The sequence below is a fragment of the Entelurus aequoreus genome, linkage group LG24, assembly GCF_033978785.1.
Source record: "Entelurus aequoreus isolate RoL-2023_Sb linkage group LG24, RoL_Eaeq_v1.1, whole genome shotgun sequence".
NCBI classification, from domain to species: Eukaryota; Metazoa; Chordata; class Actinopteri; order Syngnathiformes; family Syngnathidae; genus Entelurus; species Entelurus aequoreus.
Window position 1 is genome coordinate 23371006 of NC_084754.1, and position 23895 is coordinate 23394900.

The 23895-nt window shown below is 37.5% G+C and overlaps 1 protein-coding gene across 1 annotated transcript in view; it reads left to right on the top strand.

The window, feature by feature from the left end:
• The window catches only part of LOC133641468 (junctophilin-3-like), a 116391-nt gene that overhangs the window by 22784 nt on the left and 69712 nt on the right, over positions 1-23895 (top strand). Inside the window, exons 4-5 of the mRNA XM_062035207.1 lie at positions 10018-10504; positions 18630-18995. Of these exons, the coding sequence (XP_061891191.1) occupies positions 10018-10504; positions 18630-18995 (853 nt within the window). The remainder of the gene's footprint in view (positions 1-10017; positions 10505-18629; positions 18996-23895) is intronic.

Below are 23895 nucleotides of genomic sequence, written 5' to 3' on the forward strand. Positions count from 1 at the left end.
GACACCCGTATGCTAGGTAGCCAATCAATTAGTTGAACGAGAAATGAAAATAAACTCAATAACTTTGCTGTCATAGATGAATTGCCATGCATGTGTGTTTAGGGTGCAAGGGGGTTTACACTGTGAATCACTCTCGGCACCTGAGTGTTTTTTTTAAATAGCAGAATTGAAAAACAGTGTGAATCATCTTCTCAGTCATCCATAACCTATGTCTCTGTGGGTGGAGGTGGGACCGCTAGCTTACACACACAGAATGCATAGACAGAAGGCCTCGCTAGTCGCGACTCGCTAGTGAGAATAAATTAGGATACAAAAAAAAACGATGACAAAAACGGACAAACAGGCCAGTATGCCGAATTTGTTGAAAAGTGATAACAACAACAAAAACAACAATAAAACAAACCATCTGACCGAGTTTTGCCAATTGGGGAAAAAACTGCACTTCATGATGTTCAATATTTATTCAAGTGCAATTTTTGTTCACAGAGATTGAGAGTCCATTTTATTTTTGTCTGTTTACTTATTTAATATCATTAAAAAGTATTTAGTTACCTTCCAATTGCAATTGTAAAAAACAGTGAGAAATACAAGTGTATTGCATTTTAAACAGGTACTTGTATTATTAGTATTGCATGTTATGATTACATTTGTGCTTACCGGTAATTTAGTCTCAAAATAATGCTGACAATAATTTTGTTTGTCTGCAATAATTTGGGGGAAAATACAGTTTATCGTCTAGCAAGATTTTTTTATCAACTCAGGCCAACTTACACATCATATTTTATGGCATTTTTCAAACAGAGAGACAGCAAATAGAGAAGCAAAATCAGTTCTTATAAGTTATTTTTAATTTTATTGAGTAAAACTAAAAGTAATAAAATAGGTACTGTAAGTAACACTCTACCAACCAGCAACTGGGAGAATGTGATTTAGTCAGATAAGTTCTTTGGCAACTTGACTCAACATGCAGAGAAATGCTGGATAAAACCTCAACAACACACACTAAAAAAATACTGGGTTATTTTGATAACCCAATTTATGAGTTGCGAGTGTTGTGTTAAATGTATTATTTTTATGAAGAGCAATCCATTTTTTGGGTTATAGGGGTATTATTTTAACTCAATTTCTGGGTTTTCAAAACTATGAACCATTTTCGGGTAAAATGCTTTATTTTATTTAAAAGGTATTTTATTCTTGAAGTGAATTTTATTAAGGATTAATCTCTTTGACATTATTTACAATCACGCATCTAATGTACATGAAAATATTTCAGCACACTGTATACAACTACTATTGTCATGATCCGCTGCCCGGATCATGTTTGTTTAGTTTTTGACTCCCTCAGTTCCAGTTTTGAGCACCCCTGGGTTTTTGTTTTAGTTGCCATGACTGCAGATTGTTTTCACTTGCCTCTGATTAGTGTTCGGGACGCTCACCTGCTTCTGGACACTAATCAGAGAGCTATTTATTCCTGCTTTTCTCCACACTCAGTCTGGCTTTCTTATTTGCTTCCACGCAACAGTTACGACGGCGACTAATTTGATTCCTTGAGCTAAGCTTCGCCTTTTTGTTTGCCTGTATACATGCTCAGCTTTTCTTGTTCGCTATTCCGTTAGCTTCCCGTGCTATCGGCACGCTGGTGCTCTTTTGTTTGTATCCTGCATGATTTATGGGCAATAAATCATATCCTTACCTGCACCTTGCCTCCGGAGTCCCATCTGCATCCTGGGAGAACGATCCACGCAGTAAAATGCGACACCGCCGTGACAACTATGACCATACACGACAATTCTTGTAAAAAAAATGTCACTCATACCTTGCTTTTGAGTATATTTTAATTGAATACAAATAATTTTGTAGGACAAACCAGCAGTAAAATGTATAATTTTTAACCAACTATTGTGTCAAGGAGCGCTAAATTGCGCAACCCAATAGTTGGGTTTGGAATAACCCTACATTGTAGTGAGCATAACTCAGCTTTTGTGTTAAAATAAATTAACCCAATAATTGGGTTATAAATCAACCAACAATGAGTTAGCATAACTCAACTTTTGAGTTAAATCATTTAACCCAATAGTTTGGTTGGGAATAACCCAACATTAAGTTAACATAACTCAACTTTTTGGTTAAACAATTAAATGCAAAGGTTGGGTTGAAAAAATTAACCCAAAATGTTAAATGTAAAATAAGTTAAATAAGGGGTTTGTCCTTTTCTGAACCAGCAGTCGGGTTTAAATTGGGTTATTTTTTAGTGTGCATCATCTCTGCTGTCATGGATAAAGTAAATGCATCATAAAGATTATGAAATGTTCAAACTTACACAATCAAGGCCCACTGTTACTTACAGCATGGACTCTAGAACCAAGCTTCTTGAAGGGTTAGACACTGTGTGCTTTTTAAAAGTAATTTAAATGGCCTATGAAGAACATTGTGAAATGTTCTTCAGGTCATTTCCAAATCGAGCTCTTAATGGAATAACTTTCCATGACATTATGCATGAACAATTCAATCATGACTAATCTAATATATTACAGGAATTGAGGTTTTTGCCAGGCCTCTCTATAAAACATCTTAGTCACCACTCACATTTCGGATTCGTCTAGTTCACAGATGTCAAAGTCAAGATCCGAGAGCCACATCTGGTCCGCCACATCATTTTATGTGGCCCGCAAAAGCCTGGAAAAAATGTGCGTCAATAATGTACCTTTCTGAGTCTTTCTTAATGTATTCATTGTTAACACTTTGACAAAAAATACATGTACTGCATGCCAATGCATATCTTTTTAACTTTAATATTGAGATAGGCTCCAGCACCTGCCGCAACCCCAAAAGGGACAAGCGGTAGGAAATGGATGGATGGATGGATTATCTAATAATGCAACAAATATATTCTCATACATTCAACAAAATATATTAACATTTAAATAAATACCGTATTTTTTGGACTAAAAGGCGCACTTAAAATCCTTTCATTTTCTCAAAAATCGACAGTACACCTAATAACCCGGTGCGCCTAATGTACGGAATAATTATGGCTGTGCTTACTGAGCATAAAGCAATTTTATTTGGTGCATGGTGTAATGATAAGTGTGACCAGTAGATGGCAGTCATACATAAGAGATACGTGTAGACTGCAATATAATGGCAGTAAACAACACCAACGCTTTAAATGTTCCATTGAGAATATAGAACATTACACACGGCGCTCAAAAATCTGTCAAAATGTTTTTAGTACGACTTTGGTAAGCTATGAAGCCACACCGTTTGAAGGATTGTCGGTGCATTAAACATACCAGTATTATTATCGTGCGTGTATAAGGACTGCAGTATGGCACCTATTGGCAGACATATTACCTGGCATTTTGTTTCGCAATATTATCGAAAACCAACTTTTCTTACCTTCTGGTACCTGCTGATGTGTATTTGGGATCTGCATAAGTCCTGAAAATGTGCGCGCGTCCGCAATTGTAGTCCGCGTCGACGCCGTAGTCATAAGCTTCTTCTTTTTCTCTATCTTGTGGCATTCATCTTCCGTTGTTGCCATTTCTAATATAAAGTAGCGTAAAGTTCTTACTTATATCAATCAGTAGACTAGCTATCAAAACGCTAAAAACTGTAGTCCATCCATCCATTTTTTACCGCTTATTCCCTTCGGGGTCGCGGGGGGTGCTGGAGCCTATCTCAGCTACAATAAGACCGCCCACAAAACAGTGACTGTCAGAAAGCTACTTAAAAATGATCTGTAAAACATAATCTATGCAACATTTTGACCAAAGAACCACCATTACATGTTATGTAGACCACAAGGAAGTGTTTTCCATTTATAAAAGAAAAAAAAATATGACCCCTTTAATGCGCCTTATAATCCGGTGCGCCTTTTGTATGAAAAAAGACCTGACTAGACCGGCTCATCTGCAATGCGCCTTGTAATCTGGTGTGCCCTATTGTCCAAAAAATATGGTACTTAAATATTTGTCCATAAAATTGTACACTTTAACAATGACAATAGATTGTATTGTAGAGTAAAAAACTAGCAGCTCAGTCACCAGAATTTTACCACATTTTACACTAAAATTCTGGCAACGCTGGCGCCAGTTTTTCCAGCAAATGCTACAGATTTTTTTTTTACTGAGTACACAAAAAAATCGATTGTAATATGCAATATTTGTAAATGTGTAGGCATTGTGTAATGTTATATTAAGGCGACTCCTTATACATTTATATTTAAATATTATTCGGTTACTATTTTTTTATACTGAATAATATTAAAATAATAAAAATAATAAAAAATATTATTCAGTTACAGGTTGATTGGTAACACTAAATTGGCCCTAGTGTGTGAATGTGAGTGTGAATGTTGTCTGTCTATATGTGTTGGCCCTGTGATGAGGTGGCGACTTGTCCAGGGTGTACCCCGCCTTCCGCCCGAATGCAGCTGAGATAGGCTCCAGCACCCCCCGCGACCACAAAAGGGACAAGCGGTAGAAAATGGATAGATGGATATTATTCAGTTACAAGCGGCTTTCTTAAGACAGCCATACAGTAGCTGCCATGTGGCCCTCACTGAAAAGGAGTTTGACCAGGGTGTGGCCCTCACTGAAAAGGAGTTTGACCAGGGTGTGGCCCTCACTGAAAAGGAGTTTGACCAGGGTGTGGCCCTCACTGAAAAGGAGTTTGACCAGGGTGTGGCCCTCACTGAAAAGGAGTTTGACCAGGGTGTGGCCCTCACTGAAAAGGAGTTTGACCAGGGTGTGGCCCTCACTGAAAAGGAGTTTGACAGCCCTGGTCAAGCCTCTCCAACAGAGCTGCTTCTGTTGTCTGCACAGGTACAATAGTATGACAAATATCTTCCTCCTATTGTTGCATCACTGTGTCATAAAAGTACATTTTGGATAGATTGTGCAGGAAGGATCAGTTAAGAAAATAGTGCAACATCATAACAGTGCCAATACGATACAAGAAAAAAGGAACAACTTGAAATCTTTCCATTTCCATTTTTTTCAAGGGGTGCATTTTTTTTTTACGACATTGTTCAAATTGTATAATTAAGCTTACTGACCAGACTGCGTTTTGTATGGTAGCATCACTTTACTACTTCTTACTGTTGCTACTGCACTCGGAACCTCAAAGAAGGGTACTGAAAAGTGGACAGTACAAATTAGAAATGAAAACTACCAAACATACTACAGTATATTGCAGGATATGAATATGGGTCTAGGGCAGGGGTGTCCAAACCACAGCCTGCGGGCTAAGTGTACTTGTGTGTGCGTGTCATGCATCCATATACCGTATTTTTCGGAGTATAAGTCGCACCGGAGTATAAGTCGCACGTGCCGAAAATGCATAATAAAGAAGGAAAAAAACATATATAAGTCGCACTGGAGTATAAGTAGCATTTTTTGGGGAAATGTATTTGATAAAACCCAACACCAAGAATAGACATTTGAAAGGCAATTTAAAATAAATAAAGAATAGTGAACAACAGGCTGAATAAGTGTACGTTATATGACGCATAAATAACCAACTGAGAACGTGCCTGGTATGTTAACGTAACATATTATGGTAAGAGTCATTCAAATAACTATAACATATAGAACATGCTATACGTTTACCAAACAATCTGTCACTCCTAATCGCTAAATCCCATGAAATCTTATACGTCTAGTCTCTTACGTGAATGAGCTAAATAATATTATTTGATATTTTACGGTAATGTGTTAATAGTTTCACACATAAGTCGCTCCTGAGTATAAGTCGCACCCCCGGCCAAACTATGAAAAAAACTGCAACTTATAGTCTGAAAAATACGTTAACAGCGTATTGGATTACCCAGAAAAATTGGGCTTTAACACAGGTTGTACTGCACTGTATTTTTTTGGTTACGACTTAACTTCAGTTATGTTAGAATATTTTAGAAGGCTTTTAATTGGTCAGTCTCTGATGATAATGTAACCTAATGGGCATAACTGCTGACTACTTCAGCCCTCAACACATCCATCCATCCATTTTCCTACCGCTTGTCATTTGGAGGAAAAATACCAAAGACTAGGGGCGGCCGATATTGACCAATAAAAAGGCTTCTAACATTTTGTACACAGGAGGTATCACCCACAAGATTAAAGTTGAGTCATGACCAAAAAAAAAATATTTGTAACCAAAAAAAAAAAGGTTTTTGCAAAGAAAAAAGTATTTGTAACCAAACTTTTTTTTGTAATATATATATGTATATATATATTTTTTAATTTCAAATCCATTATTTGTTTGCAATTTATGGTGGGTTGCAATTCCATTATTTGTGTGGTCTCATAAAAAGACACCTTTTGCTCCATTCTGCTCCAGTGCAGTACAAATGTACCACAATGTAAAGTAGGCATGCTGAACATCTTTGCTGCTGGATCAATGTAATATACTGTATATTAGGGGTGTGGGAAACAATCGATTCAAATTCGAATCGCGATTCTCACATTGTGCGATTCAGAATCGATTCTCATTTTTATAAAATAGATTTTAATTTTTTATTTATTTATTTATTTATTTTTAAATTAATCAATCCAACAAAACAATACACAGCAATACCATAACAATGCAATCCAATTCCAAGTGGGGCGGTATAGCTCGGTTGGTAGAGCGGCCGTGCCAGCAACTTGAGGGTTGCAGGTTCGATCCCCGCTTCCGCCATCCTAGTCACTGCCGTTGTGTCCTTGGGCAAGACACTTTACCCACCTGCTCCCAGTGCCACCCACACTGGTTTAAATGTAACTTAGATATTGGGTTCGCAATGTAAAGCGCTTTGAGTCACTTGAGAAAAAGCGCTATATAAATGTAATTCACTTCACTTCACTTCAAAACCAAACCCGACCCAGCAACACTCAGAACTGCAATAAACAGAGCAATTGAGAGGAGACACAAACACGACACAGAACAAACCAAAAGTAGTGAAACAAAAATGAATATTATCAACAACAGTATCAATATTAGTTACAATTTCAACATAGCAGTGATTAAAAATCCCTCATTGACATTATCATTAGACATTTATAACATTTTTTTTAAAAAGAACAATAGTGTCACAGTGGCTTACACTTGCATCACATCTCATAAGCTTGACAACACACTGTGTCCAATATTTTCACAAAGATAAAATAAGTCATATTTTTGGTTCATTTAATAATTAAAACAAATGTACATTATTGCAATAAGTTGATAAAACATTGTCCTTTACAATTATAAAAGCTTTTTACAAAAATCTACTACTCTGCTTGCATGTCAGCAGACTGGCGTAGATCCTACTGAAATCCTATGTATTGAATGAATCGAGAATCCTTTTGAATCAGGAAAAAATCTTAGCCACACGATTATCAAATGTAATAGGAAAATTAATTCATACTGACCAAACTGGCTTCATGGAAGGTCGACAATCTTCAGACAATACAAGGAAATTGTTTAATGTTATTTACTATGCTAGAAGTCTCCCTTTTCCCACAGCAGTATGTAGTGTTGATGCGGGGAAGGCATTCGACCGCATAAACTGGTCATTTATGTTTTGCACATTACGTAAATTTGGATTTGGAGATAATTTTATACAATGGATTAAGATGCTTTATACAAGGCCCATGGCATCAGTCAAAACCAATAATCATATTTCACAACCTTTTTCGTTAAAAAGAGGAGTAAAACAGGGATGTCCTGCATCTGGATTATTATTTAATTTGGTTATTGAACCCTTAGCTGCAAAAATAAGAAGTGAAAATGATATTCATGTTATAAAAATTGGCTCTCAGTATAATAAGCTATCGATGTATTGTGACGACATAATTCTCTACCTGTCACATGTTAACTCCTCTCTACACTATATCAATAATGTCATCACTGAATATGGCTGTTTATCAGGGTATAAAGTCAATTGGGACAAATGTGAAATATTACCACTTAACACTGCAAGAAATCACAAGTTCAGAACTCCAAAATTGGGTTTAGTTTTGAAATTGTATTGCATTATTATGGTATTGTTGTGTATTGTTTTCATTTAAAAAAAATAAAAAATTGTTTTGAATTGAAAAAAAATCGATTTTGAATCGAATCGTGACCCCAAGAATCGATTCTGAATCGAATCGTGGGACACCCAAAGATTCCCAGCCCTACTGTATATACTATATATATAATATACTGTATGGATTATTCCCTGTCTGCAGCTCCAAAGGTGGGGTAGCTCAAGGATTTGACTGTTCTAATATTTTGGAAGGTACAATTAAAGACTACCGTATTTTTCGGATTATAAATCGCAGTTTTTTTTCATAGTTTGGCTGGGGGTGCGATTTATAGTCTGGAGCGATTTATGTGTGAAATTATTAACACAGAGGAAGAAGATTTCATGGGATTTAGGGATTAGGAGTGACAGATTGTTCGGTAAACGTATAGCATGTTCTATATGTTATAGTTATTTGAATGACTCTTACCATAATATGTTACGTTAACATACCAGGCACGTTCTCAGTTGGTTATTTATGCCTCATATAACGTACACTTATTCAGCCTGTTGTTCACTATTCTTTATTTATTCTAAATTGCCTTTCAAATGTCTATTCTTGGTGTTGGATTTTATCAAATTTCCCCAAAAAATGCAATTTATACTCTAGTGCAGGGGTCACCAACCTTTTTGAAACCAAGAGCTACTTCTTGGGTAGTGATTAATGCGAAGGGCTACCAGTTTGATACACACTTAAATAAATTGCCAGAAATAGCCAATTTGCTCAATTTACCTTTAACTCTATGTTATTATTAATAATGAATGATATTTACACTTAATTGAACGGTTTAAGAGGAGAAAACACGAAAAAAATGACAATTAAATTTTGAAACATAGTTTATCTTCAATTTCGACTCTTTAAAATTCAAAATTCAACCGAAAAAAAGAAGAGAAAAACTAGCTAATTCGAATCTTTTTGAAAAAATTAAAAAAATAATTTATGGAACATCATTAGTAATTTTTCCTGATTAAGATTAATTTTAGAATTTTGATTATATGTTTTAAATTGGTTAAAATCCAATCTACACTTTGTTAGAATATATAACAAATTGGACAAAGCTATATTTCTAACAAAGACAAATCATTATTTATTCTAGATTTTCCAGAACAAAAATTTTAAAAGAAATTCAAAAGACTTTGAAATAAGATTTAAATTTGATTCTACAGATTTTCTGGATTTGCCAGAATAATTTTTTTGAATTTTAATCATAAGTTTGAAGAAATATTTCACAAATATTCTTTGTTGAAAAAACAGAAGCTAAAATGAAAAATTAAATTAAAATGTATTTATTATTCTTTACAATAAAAAAAATTAATTTACTTGAACATTGATTTAAATTGTCAGGAAAGAAGAGGAAGGAATATAACAGGTAAAAAGGTATATGTGTTTAAAAATCCTAAAATTATTTTTAAGGTTGTATTTTTTCTCTAAAATTGTCTTTCTGAAAGTTATAAGAAGCAAAGTACAAAAATTAATGAATTTATTTAAACAAAAGAAGACCAAGTCTTTAAAATATTTTCTTGGATTTTCAAATTCTATTTGAGTTTTGTCTCTCTTAGAATTAAAAATGTCAGGCAAAGTGAGACCAGCTTGCTAGTAAATAAATAACATTTAAAAAATAGAGGCAGCTCACTGGTAAGTGCTGCTATTTGAGCTATTTTTAGAACAGGCCAGCGGGCTACTCATCTGGTCCTTACGGGCTACCTGGTGCCCGTGGGCACCGCGTTGGTGACCCCTGCTCTAGTGCGACTTGTATATGTTTTTTCCTTCTTTATTATGCCTTTTCGGCCGGTGCGATTTATACTCCGTAGCGAAAAATCCGAAAAATCCGGTAAATCATATGACAAGTACTGAAGAATCCCACTTAACATTTCTGCAAACAGAAGGATTGTAAATTATTGGTGTGTAAATTGAATTCTTATCAATTTTCAAGTACTTTTTCTATATTCAAAAACATTTTTAAAGTTGAATGTTTTTTGTCTTCCTCCAGGCACATTTCAGGGCCAGTGGGTTGGCGGGATGCGGCACGGCTACGGTGTTCGCCAAAGTGTCCCCTATGGCATGGCGGCGGTCATCCGCTCCCCCCTCCGTACATCCATCAACTCCCTCCGCTCCAGCTCGGAACACAGCAACGGTACAGCGCTCCTCGACCGGACTAGCGTGGCCGTTCCTGGTCCCCCCCCAGTTCCCGGCACCCTGTCCACCAGCGTCTCCATGTGCAGCACCGGAAGCAGCGGCAGCAGCCCCGCCGTGTCTCGAGGAGGCTTCGTCCTGACTGCACACAGCGAAGCTGAGCTTCTAAAGGGAAAGAGAAAGAGTGGGCTGTTCAGGAGGTCTATTCTGTCCGGGCTTAAGCTGAGGAAATCGGAGTCCAGGAGCTCTCTGGCCTCCCAGAGGTCTAAACAAAGCTCATTCCGCAGCGAGGCAGGGATGAGTACCGTGTCTTCAGCTGCATCTGACATCAACTCTACTATCAGGTAAGAGGATTTCATTATATTTTGTAGACAACTGGCATAGCCAGGTGATACAATGTGAATGTGTTTGAGCCAAATGATAATTTGCTTAGTTTGGCTCTATCCCAGCTCAAATACAGGGCTGTGTCCTCTGGTAAATGTTATTAACATTCAATCGCAACATGCAATTAATGCTTATTACAGACATTACCTCTCTCTAACCTTTCCCATGCAACATCATTTAATGATGGTGCATGGCTACTTTCTTCAATAAAACGGCTGCTCTTAGGTCAAACATACTGCAGCACAGTGGAGCATCGGTTATAAATGTTGCCTCACAACAAGAAGATTTGAGTCGGGATCAGGATTTGAGTATGGTCTTGGGCCTTCCTGTGTAGTTTGTATATTCTCCAAGCTTGTGTGGGTTTTCTCTGGGAGCTCAGCTTCCTCCAACATTCCAAAAAAACCCTTCTGTTGTATTTAATACACTATATTGCCAAAAGTATTTGGGCACCTGCCTTTACTCACATATGAACTTGAAGTGCCATCCCATGGAATTGCCCAACATGTTTTGGTATCCTGGAGCATTCAAAGTTCCTTTCACTGGAACTAAGGGGCCAAGCCCAACTCCTGAAAAACAACCCCACACCATAATTCCTCCTCCACCAAATTTCACACTCGGCACAATGCAGTCCAAAATGTAGCGTTCTCCTGGCAAATTCCAAACCCAGACTCGTCCATCAAATTGCCAGATGGAAAAGCGTGATTCATCACTCCAGAGAAGGCGTCTCCACTGCTCTAGAGTCCAGTGGCGGCGTGCTTTACACCACTGCATGCGACGCTTTGCATTGGACTTGGTGATGTATGGCTTGGATGCAGCTGCTCGGCCATGGAAACCCATTCCATGAAGCTCTCTGCGTACTGTACGTGGGCTAATTGGAAGGTCACATGAAGTTTGGAGCTCTGTAGCAACTGACTGTGCAGAAAGTCTTTGCACTATGCGCTTCAGCATCCGCTGACCCCTCTCTGTCAGTTTACGTGGCCTACCACTTGGTGGCTGACTTCTGCTGTTCCCAAACTCTTCCCTTTTCTTATAATAAAGTTGACTTTGGAATATTTAGGAGCGAGGAAATTTCACGACTGGATTTGTTGCACAGGTGGCATCCTATGACAGTTCGACGCTGGAAATCACTGAGAGCGGCCCATTCTTTCACAAATGTTTATAGAAACAGTCTCCATGCCTAAGTGCTTGATTTTATACACAAGGCTAAGTGATTAGGACACCTTATTCTCATCATTTGGATGGATGGCCAAATACTTTTGGCAATATAGTATATATTGGAATGTTATTATTTTCAATTTGTTCAAACTTTCAATAGACTTAGACTTAGACTTAGACTTCCTTTTTATTGTCATTCAAATTTGAACTTTACAGTACAGATAAGAATGCAATTTTGTTACATAAGCTCATGGTAGTGCAGGATAAAAAAACAATAAGGTGCATATATAAATAAATAAATAAATAAATAGGTTACTGTACAGATAAACATATTGCACTTTGTACAGATAAATATATTTCACAATAGATCTGTCCTAAAAAAAAAGTGTCTGTAATATTAGATGTGCCGAGCTATTTAAAGTTTTAATTTTGTTTTACTGCACATTAACAACTGTACAGTTGTACATCTGTTTTCGTATCGAACAAAACTGAATGTTTTCCCCCATAACAAATAATGTACATCTACATGATTTGTTCTAGACATCATAAAATATTAACATAAAACACATTTTAAAGTTAAAGTCCCAACGATAGTCACACCCACTAGGTGTGGTGAAATTATCCTCTGCATTTGACTCATCCCCTTGTTCCAACCCCTGAGAAGAGAGGGGAGCAGTAAGCAGCAGCGGTGGCCGCGCTCAAGAATCATTTTGGTGATTTAACCCCCAATTACAACCCTTGATGCTGAGTGCCAAGCAGGGAGGTAATGTGTCCCAGTTTTTTTGTCTTTGGTATGACTCGACCGGCCGGGGTTTGAACTCACCACCTTCCAGTCTCAGGGCGGACACTCTAACCACAAGGCCACTGAGCAGGTTTTAGACAGAATAAATATAGTTTTATGTACAGAAATCAATGTGAAAGACATTTAAATGTGACGATAGTGTCTAGCGGCCCCTGGCGGGATCCCAGCTTGCAGAGAAGCGACTTGCCATTTTATTAGGTACCAGGCATAAGAAGAGTAATACAGGTCGAGCAGGAACCCAGGATTCAACAGAACACTGTGGCATACACTAATTAAAGAACCGGCACTGAAGGAGGGAACAAGGCAGAACTAAATAGAACTAATTAACAATGTGGAACAGGTGTGCTGGCAGGAAAAGGGACAGACATTAAAGGTGTTGCAAAACACAGAGACCAAACAGGAAATATTACCAAAACAAGAGCAACCAGGCCAAGACAATATGATACAAAACACAGGGAAATAACCAACAAAGTACAAACAGCCACATATGATCTTGGCAATAATGTATTAACGTTTTTAGCATTATTAACGACTCTTGTCGGTGAAGATGGCGAGGAGTGAAGAGGGAGTTGAACTGGGGTTGAATGACTACCAGGTGGGGAGTGAAGTGCAGGCTCACAGGTATGTTTTGTAATAAAGACATTTTATGTAAGACATTCAGACTCACGCAGTGTATTAATAAAAACAAAACTGAGTCACCAACACGTGGGATTCTTTGTTTCTCTGTGATACATGTGCAAACTGACTAGTTTTTTACGCGCAATAGTTAGCTGTATGATAACTAAGACGCTACAGTACAGTACACTACGCAGTACATGAAAACCAGGGAAAACAATTAGCAAAAAATGTTCATCAAAAATTAAATCCTGCGAAATGCAGGTTGTATGAAAACCAGGGTACCAGTAAATAAATACAGTAAATATGATTTACAATGCATATGATTCATAGTTGAAGTAGTTTATTAGAAACTCTAAATTGTCCTTAAGTGTGAATATGAGTGTGAATGTTTGCTTTGTGATTGGCTGGTAATCCGTCCAGGCACATTTTACCCGAAGTTGATCCGTAACTCAGTCAAGCTTTTAGACAAATTGAGGTCTTATAAGTTGTTGCAAACTTTACCTGAGTAAAAAAATACTCAACTATTCCAGAATTTTACAAATCAAACACATACACTCCCTCTCAGAGGTAGTGAATTATCCTCAAGCTGGTGTGTATGCAGAATCCCTAATTATAAAAAGACAAAGTCTAGATTTTGCATGTGGAAAGTTCTGATTGTACTTTGGAAATCCTCAGTGTCAATTTCCAGGTATGCAGGATTGGGGTGGTTTATTTTTAAAGGCACTAAGCAGACTGACAAACACTGTTTGCGCATCACGACTGTCTTAACCTGTTTGTTGGCTGATTGGCCGACAGCAGATTATCAGGTCAGATTTGTTATCAGCAAGGCTACTTGTGTTCTTTAAGACTGTAAACTCTTATTCGGAGTATAGCATAATCAATATGTGGTCAGACATCTTTGCTTAGAGTTACACATAGGTGAAGCATTTCTGGTAATTTACCAAAAACTTTCCAAGAAAAGTTTAGCAAGGAAATTTTGTAAACATTCCAAGTCAAATATGAACTCATAAACTTTCAAGGGAACAGGGAACCTACAGTACGATGATCTAATCTAAATTCAAAACCCTTCCTTCCTTCTAGACAAATGCAGAAAGTAGTTTATAAAAGTGACTGTGGAGCAAAATGTACCTAACATTTACACAAAAGGGTATCTAAAACCTTTTTGTGTAAATTTTACGTACATTTTCCTCCACAGTCACTTTTATAAACTACTTTCTGCATATATCTGCAAGATGTTCAATTCTGGAGGCGTTCTCAGACTGCAAATTAAACCACGCCCCACCCTCTCCAAAAGTATCAAAATGTATCTTTTGAAAATGTACACTGTTTAAATATATACCTTGAAGACAAATGTTACCGCAATTTTTTTTCATACATGCACAAAAATAACAAGCACAGGGAAATATATATATATATATATATATATATATATATATATATATATATATATATATATATATATATATATATATATATATATATATATATATATATATATATATATATATATATATATATATATATGTGTATATATATATATATATATATATATATATATATATATATATATATATATATATATATATATATATATATATATATATATATATATATATATATATATATATATATATATATATATATAGGGAGTGGCCGTGACAGCAATCGGAGGGTTGCTGGTTACTGGGGTTCAATCCCCACCTTCTACCATCCTAGACACGTCCGTTGTGTCCTTGGGCAAGACACTTCACCCTTGCTCCTGATGGCTGCTGGTTAGCGCCTTGCATGGCAGCTCCCGCCATCAGTGTGTGAATGGGTGAATGTGGAAATACTGTCAAAGCGCTTTGAGTACCTTGAAGGTAGAAAAGCGCTATACAAGTATAACCCATTTATCATTTATTTATATATATATGTATATATATATATATATATATATATATATATATATATATATATATATATATATATATATATATATATATATATATATATATATATATATATATATATAGTTGCAAGAAAAGGTATATGAACCCTTTGGGATTACTTGGATTTTTGCATAAATTAGGCATGAAATGTCCTCTGCTCTTCATCAAAGTCACAACAATAGACAAAAACAATCTGCTTAAAGTAATACTGCACGAAAAAAAATGATGTTCTCATTTTTTACTGAACACAACATGTAAACAGTCACGTGCAGGGTGGAAAAAGTATGTGAACCTTTGAATTTATTAACTGGTTGACCCTCCTTTGGCAGCAATAACCTCAACCAAACGTCTCCTGTAGTTGCAGATCATTTTGGACCATTCCTCTTTACAAAACTGTTTCAGTTCAGCAATATGCTTGGGATGTGTGGTGTGAATTGCTCTCTTGAGGTCATGCCACAGCATCTCAATTGGGTTGAGGTCAGGTCTCTGACTGGGCCACTCCAGAAGGCTTTTTTTCTTCTGTTTAAACCATTCTGTTGTTGGTTTACTTTTACACTTTGGGTCATTGTCCTGTTGCACCAACCATCCTCTCTTGAGCTTCAGTTGGCAGACGGATGGTCTTAAGTTTTCCTGCAAAATGTCTTGAAACATTCTGGAATCCTTCCATCATATTTCACCGCTGGGAGGAGGTTTTGATGTTGGTGTGCTGTGCCTTTTTTTCCGTCCACGCATCGCGTTGTGTGTTTCTTCCAAACAACTCAATTTTGGTTTCATTTGTCCACAGAATATTTTACCAGTAGTATTGTGGATCATTTACAGTGTAGGGGCTCTTTTGCAAACTTCAAACGTGCTGCAATGTTGTTCTTGGACAGCAGTGGCTTCCTCCTAGTGTCCCTCCATGTACTCCATTCTTGTTTCATGTTTTCCTTATCGTTGACTGGTCAACAAAAATGTTAGCATGTGCCAGAAGTCTTGAGAACTCTACAATTATTTTTCACTTCATTGAGCATTCTGTGCTGTGTATTTGCGGTTATCTTTACAGGATGACCACGTCTAGGGAGAGTAGCAACAATGCTGAATTTTCTCCATTTGTAGAAAATCTCTCTTACTGTGCACACATGGACATCAAGGCTTTTAGAGATACTTTTGTAACCTTTCTTACTGTACACACATGGACATCAAGGCTTTTAGAGATACTTTTGTAACCTTTTCCAGCTTCAGGTAAGTCAACCACTGTTGATCGTAGGTTTTCAGAGAGCGCTTTTGAGCGACTCGACTATTAACATCAGGCGATACTTCTTGAGAACAGCGAACTCAAAACTGGTTTGTTTTTATTTGGCAGAGCAGCTTTAACCAACATCTGCAATCTCATCACACTGGTTGGAGGTTAACTAACTCTTGGCTCCAATTGACTCTTAGAGAAGTCATTAGCTTAGGGGTTCACATACTTTTTCCACCCTGCACTATCAATGTTTACATGTTGTGTACAATAAAAAATGAGAACATAACATTTTTGTGCATTATTAGTTTAAGCAGACGGTGTTTGTCTATTGTTGTGACCTAGATGAAGATCAGAACACATTTTATGCCCTCCATCCATCCATTTTCTACCGCTTGTCCCTATTTATGTAAAAATCCAAGTAATCCCAAATAGTTCATATACTTTTTCTTGCAATATATATATATATATATATATATATATATATATATATATATATATATATATATATATATATATATATATATATATATATATATATATATATATATATATATATATATATATATATATATTTATATATATATATATATATAGGTTCGACAACAAGAGGAGGCAGACAGATGTGCAACAGCAGTGGCACAGTCCAAACAGGGACAGTGGACTAGCTGGGAAAACCTGGAGCATCGTAAGCTCACATGGAAGGATCTTTGGGAAATGGAAGGGAGCCAAATCAGCTTCATCATCAGAGCCACCTACGATGTTCTTCCCACACCCAAGAACTTAAACCAATAGTTTGGAGAAGATCCTTCTTGTGCACTCTGTCAAACCCCTGCAACACTCCGTCACATCCTCACCGGCTGCAAAATTAGTTTGTCTCAAGGCCGCTACACCTGGAGGCACAACCAGGTCTTAAGACTGCTGGCGATCACCCTGGAGGAAAGGAGAAATAACAACAAGGCCCTCCCTCCCCCAATCCCTAGTCACTCAATCACCACTCAGTTTGTAAGAGCAGGACAACTCCCACCAAAACCATCTGCAAGAGTGGAGGCAACCCTTCTGGACTCTGCCCGAGACTGGAAAATGCAGGTTGACTTGGACCACAAAACTCATCTTCCCGCCTGAAATCATTACAACCAGCTTCAGGCCGGACCTGGTCTTGTGGTCAACCTCCCAGAAGACTGTGTTCATTGTTGAACTAACTGTACCATGGGAAGCAGCAGTTGGTGAAGCATATGAGCGCAAACAACTGAGGTATGCGGACATAGCAGCCGAGGCAGAGCAGCGCGGCTGGCGTGCCCGAGTGCTTCCAGTTGAAGTCGGGTGCAGAGGCTTCGTTGCTACGTCCACAACCAAGCTCCTCAAAGGAATGGGATTGAGAGGTCAGGCCTTCCGGCGGGCTGTCAAATCGCTGTCGGATGCTGCTGAACAAAGTAGCAGATGGATATGGTTCAAGAGAAAGGACCCAAACTGGGCTGCTAAATGACATCTAGGGGTAAAGGCAGAGGGGGGCACACCTGGGACGCCAGATGTCGCCGTTGAGCCCTCCGGAGGTGTCGTGGGCCTGTCAACGAAACACCAGTGAAGGAGGGTGCCCACCTGAAGACCCCAGTGAAGCTTTTGCCCCTAACCCCCCACCCCCCACTCAACACTAACTGCTGATTAATCTGAGGGATTGTACTATCTAGTCCTATGAGCTCAACTGTATATGTGTATATATATATATATATATATATATATATATATATATATATATATATATATATATATATATATATATATATATATATATATATATATATATATATATATATATATATATATACATGTTTGTTTCATATGTATGTATATATATATATATATATATATATATATATATATATATATATATATATATATATATATATATATATATATATATAATATATACTATTTTTGTATACTATATATATGTGTGTATATATATTATTATTATTATTATTTTTATTAATGCAAAAAAAGTCTGATAATTACTTGATTACTAAAATAATCAATTGCTGCAGCCTTAGTACTATCTAATTATATTTCACAATAATAATGAATTAATTTTATACTTAGAATATGCAGATGGCCAATAAAAGTTTAGTTGTAGGCCGAAAATGGTCACTTGGACACTTTGGACACACCTGTGTTAGAGGCAATAGCTAACCTGAAATATTGACAATTACCTGCTTATTTTCACAGGGTTTTACCTGGACTTTTTATACAGCACAATGCTTGAAACAAGTGTGAAAACACAAAGATATTGTTTCAGAACACCAGCCTGGTATATTTCCTGTTTATTGTTGAATAACTACATACCCTAACTGATGCAACTTTTCTAGCCTTGGAGATGCAGATGCAGAGTTGGCAGTGGCTGATGACGACGTGGACGCCACAGCGACGGAGACCTACTGCGGGGAGTGGAAGAACGACAAGAGGACTGGATTCGGAGTGAGCCGGAGGTCTGATGGTCTACAGTATGAGGGGGAGTGGCTCAGCAACAAACGCCACGGCTATGGATGCACCGCTTTCCCCGATGGTACTAAAGAGGAGGGGAAGTACAAGCAGAACATCCTAGTGAGTGGCAAGAGGAAGAACCTGATCCCTCTCCGGGCCAGTAAGATCCGAGAGAAGGTTGACCGAGCTGTGGAGGGAGCACAGAAGACAGCAGACATCGCCCGACAGAAAGCTGAAATCGCCCAGTCCAGGTAATCACTCCTCGGGGGGATTGTGGGTAACTGTTTGTGTTGTTCTCAGTCTCTCTTAGTCAGGATGCACTATTTTTATACACTCATTGTGATATGATATTATAAAATTCATTTTCATATGAATCTTTCATTTTTAGTACTATAAATTCTAATCATTGTGTACGATTTAGCAGATTACTCCAATAATTAAGACAATAACTATGTAGGGATAATTACAGAAAATAGTATATGGCCAGTGTAGAAGAACATCAAACTAGATTAACAGCACATACATCTGTGATCATGTTTGTTTTTATCTGAGAAGATGACCAAAATATGCATTGATGTGATTTTTGAGCACAATTCTTTTCGACAGTGTTCAGTCCCAACTTACTGCATCCGTCACTTCTTCAACAAAATCTTACCTTTATACATTTGTATAATATGGTTATTACTAGGGATGTAACGTTATCACAATCTCACGGTAAGATATTATAAGGCTGTTAAGGCCACGGTACGATATTATTGTAGTAAATGTCTAAAAAAAAGACTTAAAAATGTCAGTGTGTAAAATGAAGTGGAAGGAATATCTTGGATGAACACACTTACTGTAACAAGTGTAAAACAATAATATTAATTTTAGTGTCTTTGAACTTTTACTTTATGAGAAGCAGTGTCCTCCACAGTGGACATGTTTATATCAGTTTGAACATACTGTTTCTCATAAAGGTTAACTGACAATTTAACTTTTAACAATGTAAATACCTCACAAACTGATGTTTAGCTTCGCTGGTTTGAAATATATTTTCTGGACGACAGTTTATGAGGAGGCGACTTGTTCAGGGTGGACGCTGCCTTCCGCCCGAGCACCGCTGGACAGGCTCCAGCCCCCCGCGACATCGATAAGAGATAAGCGGTGGAAAAAGGATGGATGGATTGAGGATTTTTAGTTTACTTGTACTTCCCGCCTTGTACAGGTTTTTTTTGGTGATATCCGTCCCTGTGGTGCGACGTGTGTTGCCTTGGAAACGCTCGAGACGAAAGTGGCACACTTTGCTTTACAGACCGCAGACTTTCTTACCTGCGCCGAATAGGTTATGTTTTCGGCAAGGGTTTGTTTGCGTGTTTGTTTGCGTGTTTGTTAGCAACATAACTCAAACAGGTATTGATAGATTTTGACGATTTTTTCGGGAAAAAAAAAAAATTCTGCTGATCTTATCTATGAACTAGTGTTGTCCCGATACCAATATTTTGGTACCAGTACCAGGTGGCGAACCGATACGTTTCAAAAGCGGTATAGTACAGAAAATGATTCATTAGTATCGCGGTACTATACTAATACATGTATACCGTACAACCCTATTACGAACACACTTCACTTCCTGCTAACGGCGTGCCACGCCCCCCACTTTGTCGGCCCCGTGCTGCGCAGAGGATTATGGGAGATGTGGTTTATTGTCAGACGCAGCCAACGCTAAGTCGCCAGAAAAAACTACACACCAAGTTTTTGTTTGATACCGTCACGCGTCACAGCATTATTGTGAAGACTTTGAAACGACAATACTGCGTTATGCACAATACCATTACACCCCTAGTTAGTTAAATATTCACCAGAAAAGGATCAAACTGGAAAAAAAAAACAAAAAAAAAAAACATATAGAGCAGGGCCGTTCCACTGGTGGCCCAAGGGGCTAAATCTGGCCCGGGATTGACACCATACCGGCCCCTGAGTTAAATTCAAAACATTTTTGCAGAATATTTCTAAAAACACTAGCGTGCCCCTATTGTATAGAGCAGTGGTTCTCAACCTTGTTTGAGGGACCGAACCCCACCAGTTTCATATGCGCATTCACCGAACCCTTCTTTAGTAAAAAATAAAATGTTTTTTTTTTCAAATGCAAGACAAAGTTATATGTTTTTTTTACTGGTGCACAAAATGAACTGTGCATGAACACCACCTTGTTCAAAGAACAAAACCAACACAGTGCATGAACTCACAACAAATTACACACCTGCAAATCAGATGGAAAATTACAGGGAACATTGTTTGGGGGTATCCATAATACACCGATAGAGAGAAGTTTTTATTTACACTATGAGTCGGGTGTGTCTTGACCTCCGCAGCAGAGGCTCCGCCGAACCCCTAGGGTTCGATCGAACCCAGGTTAAGAACCACTGGTACTTGGGCCACTGTAAACACATTGGCAGATCCTTGCATTGAACGTTTTACCTAAACATAACATATAACAGTAAGGGTTATTCAACTGGTGGCCCTCAAGTTCAGTTTAAACAAACTTGTGAGAGACTCGCATTTATGCTGCAGATTCTTAAAAACACTAGAGTGCGGTCATTGAAATTATCTGTGACCAGCTTTTTTGCAGAAGGTCCTTGAAAACAGCAGAGCTCTCCTATAACTCTGACAAAATAAATATACCAAATTCAAATGTCTAGCTGTTTTTTAACCATAGCGCCATAACCATAACCATAGCCACCAGAAATATCTGTTTTTCAGCTGTGGTCCATATGGGCTGCAGCATTATTCAGTTGTAATACATATTCCCACCACTTGTGGCAGTAATGTCAATATCAAACAAACAGAAGAAGTCAGGAGCTAATGTCATTGGGAAGTTTCTTAAGCGCCAAAATTATGACTAAAGTGGTGAAGCTGTATTTTAATTTGCACTTAAATTTTGACGGTTTACTGTATTTAAGAAACATATATTTTTTTTATCATTAATTTAGTTAGAATTTATCTTTTTTAGCACTGCGTAGAAATATGAAAAAAATGTCAACAAAATGAGTACCTTCTTTTTTAGTATATTTGATTAGTATTTATTTTTGTATCAGCCTGACCAAAGCCTTAGTAATAATCCTTGTGATTAACACATGCTTTCATACCATTTGGCAAGATTGTAAACTAAGTAGGTTAGATGTAATTATTGAATACCAACATCACTCATTCAGTGTTAATATTTGAGTGGGCCCCAGGCCCATCTGTAATGGAAAATTTGGGCTCCCGAGGTCAAAATAGTTAAAAAGGACCCTTGCTGTAGAGTACGCTGCTTCTCCGGAATATACAAAATAAGACTGATAATGAAAAAAGAAGTCCAGACCCCGCCGTCTTTCTGTATGTTCCCCTCCAAAACAATTTAGAATATCTCTGATATAGAGTCTGCAATTTATTGAAAATGACATTTAAACTTAAAACGGGCTTTTTATCAACTGATCAAATGTTTTTAAGACCATATTAAAAAATCAAAATTGGTGCTAAATTCTGTCTTTCCAGCAATTTTTTGTGATACATTCACACTGTCATGACCTCCTAATGGCCAAGGCAAAATGACTGTCAGACTCCAGGGATCACCTGATGCAGGCAATTGCTCCTCCACAACTGCATTTCACAAAAATAGAAACTATGGCAATCTTGCGTCATTGTCCTGTTGAAAGACCAGCCATCATCGCACAGACTGTGGCCCTCAGCCAGGAGGGATGCTCTCAGCCAATTTATGCTACTGCACCATCTGAAGCTCCATCTTTAAACCCGTTTCATGGTCACTGGGTTGCTTTCAGGATAAGTAATTTGGGTCAAGAATCAGCCTTTCTCTTCACCAACAAACCCATCTCAACTTTCTGTTTAGCGCAGGTGAATCTTTTGGGATCTATAATTTGACAATTTTTTCCCATAATCCCCCTTTTTTTTTCCTAGAGCTGTGAAATCGCTGTCTGCAGATGGCCTTTCTAAGACAGAAAGCTTTTTTGCCTTTTCTAGCAGTAGAGCATGACAGAAAATTATTGTTACCATATCTTCTAATGTGATTGCATTATAAAAAGATGGGACAGATCAGATGAACCCGCATTTTATTTCATGAATTTATTTCACAACAAACCAAAATTATTATTTATTTACACAATTAAAAAATAGCATCTCTTATACAGTCTGAAAAACTGTAGGAATAATATTTAAAATAAAATGTTAAAAAAAAAAAGCAGGAAGAAGCAAACTCTTATAATGTCCTGCCCCATCACTCAGATAATAATCTGATTCTTTATGAACAATACAACACACAATGATCTGATATAACATATTTACTACATAACCACAGGATAAATAACATATATAATTACATCCATGAATACTTACAAAAATAAACCCACTAATCATTTAATCAAACATAGTTTACAAATACAACATGCACCCTTTAAGATATGTTTCCTCCTTGTTGTACCGATAGATATTTTTTGTTTGTATTTCTTTTTAAATTAAATATTGTTTTTGCTTTGTTTTAGTTCCTTGTCTAATTGATTCCACTGAGTCACCCCACAAACCGATGTGCACATACTTTGAAGAATTGTGTTAACACAAGGCTGCTTTAAATCAAGTTTACCCCGCATCTGCATGAACAACACGAATAATAATAATAATAATAATACCTGGGATTTATATAGCGCTTTTCTAAGTACCCAAAGTCGCTTTACATGTTAAAAACCCATCATTCATTCACACCTGGTGGTGGTAAGCTACTTTCGTAGCCACAGCTGCCCTGGGGTAGACTGACGGAAGCGTGGCTGCCAATTTGCGCCTACGGCCCCTCCGACCATTCATTCAACATTCATTCACCGGTGTGAGCGGCACCGGGGGCAAGGGTGAAGTGTCCTGCCCAAGGACACAACGGCATGGTAAGAGGCGGGGAGCGAACCTGCAACCCACAGGTTTCTGACACGGGCGCTCTACCCACTACGCCATGCCGCCCCTAATAATGTAATGCACACCTGCAATAAATCAAAGCTACAGTTAAAGCATACCAGACAATGAAATATGGTCTAAATGTGGTACATTAAAGGTGCACACACCATTAAATAAGGAAAGCCATTGCCAGTAAAGTGATGACAAGCTTACCTTCTATTAAATCAATAGGGGTGG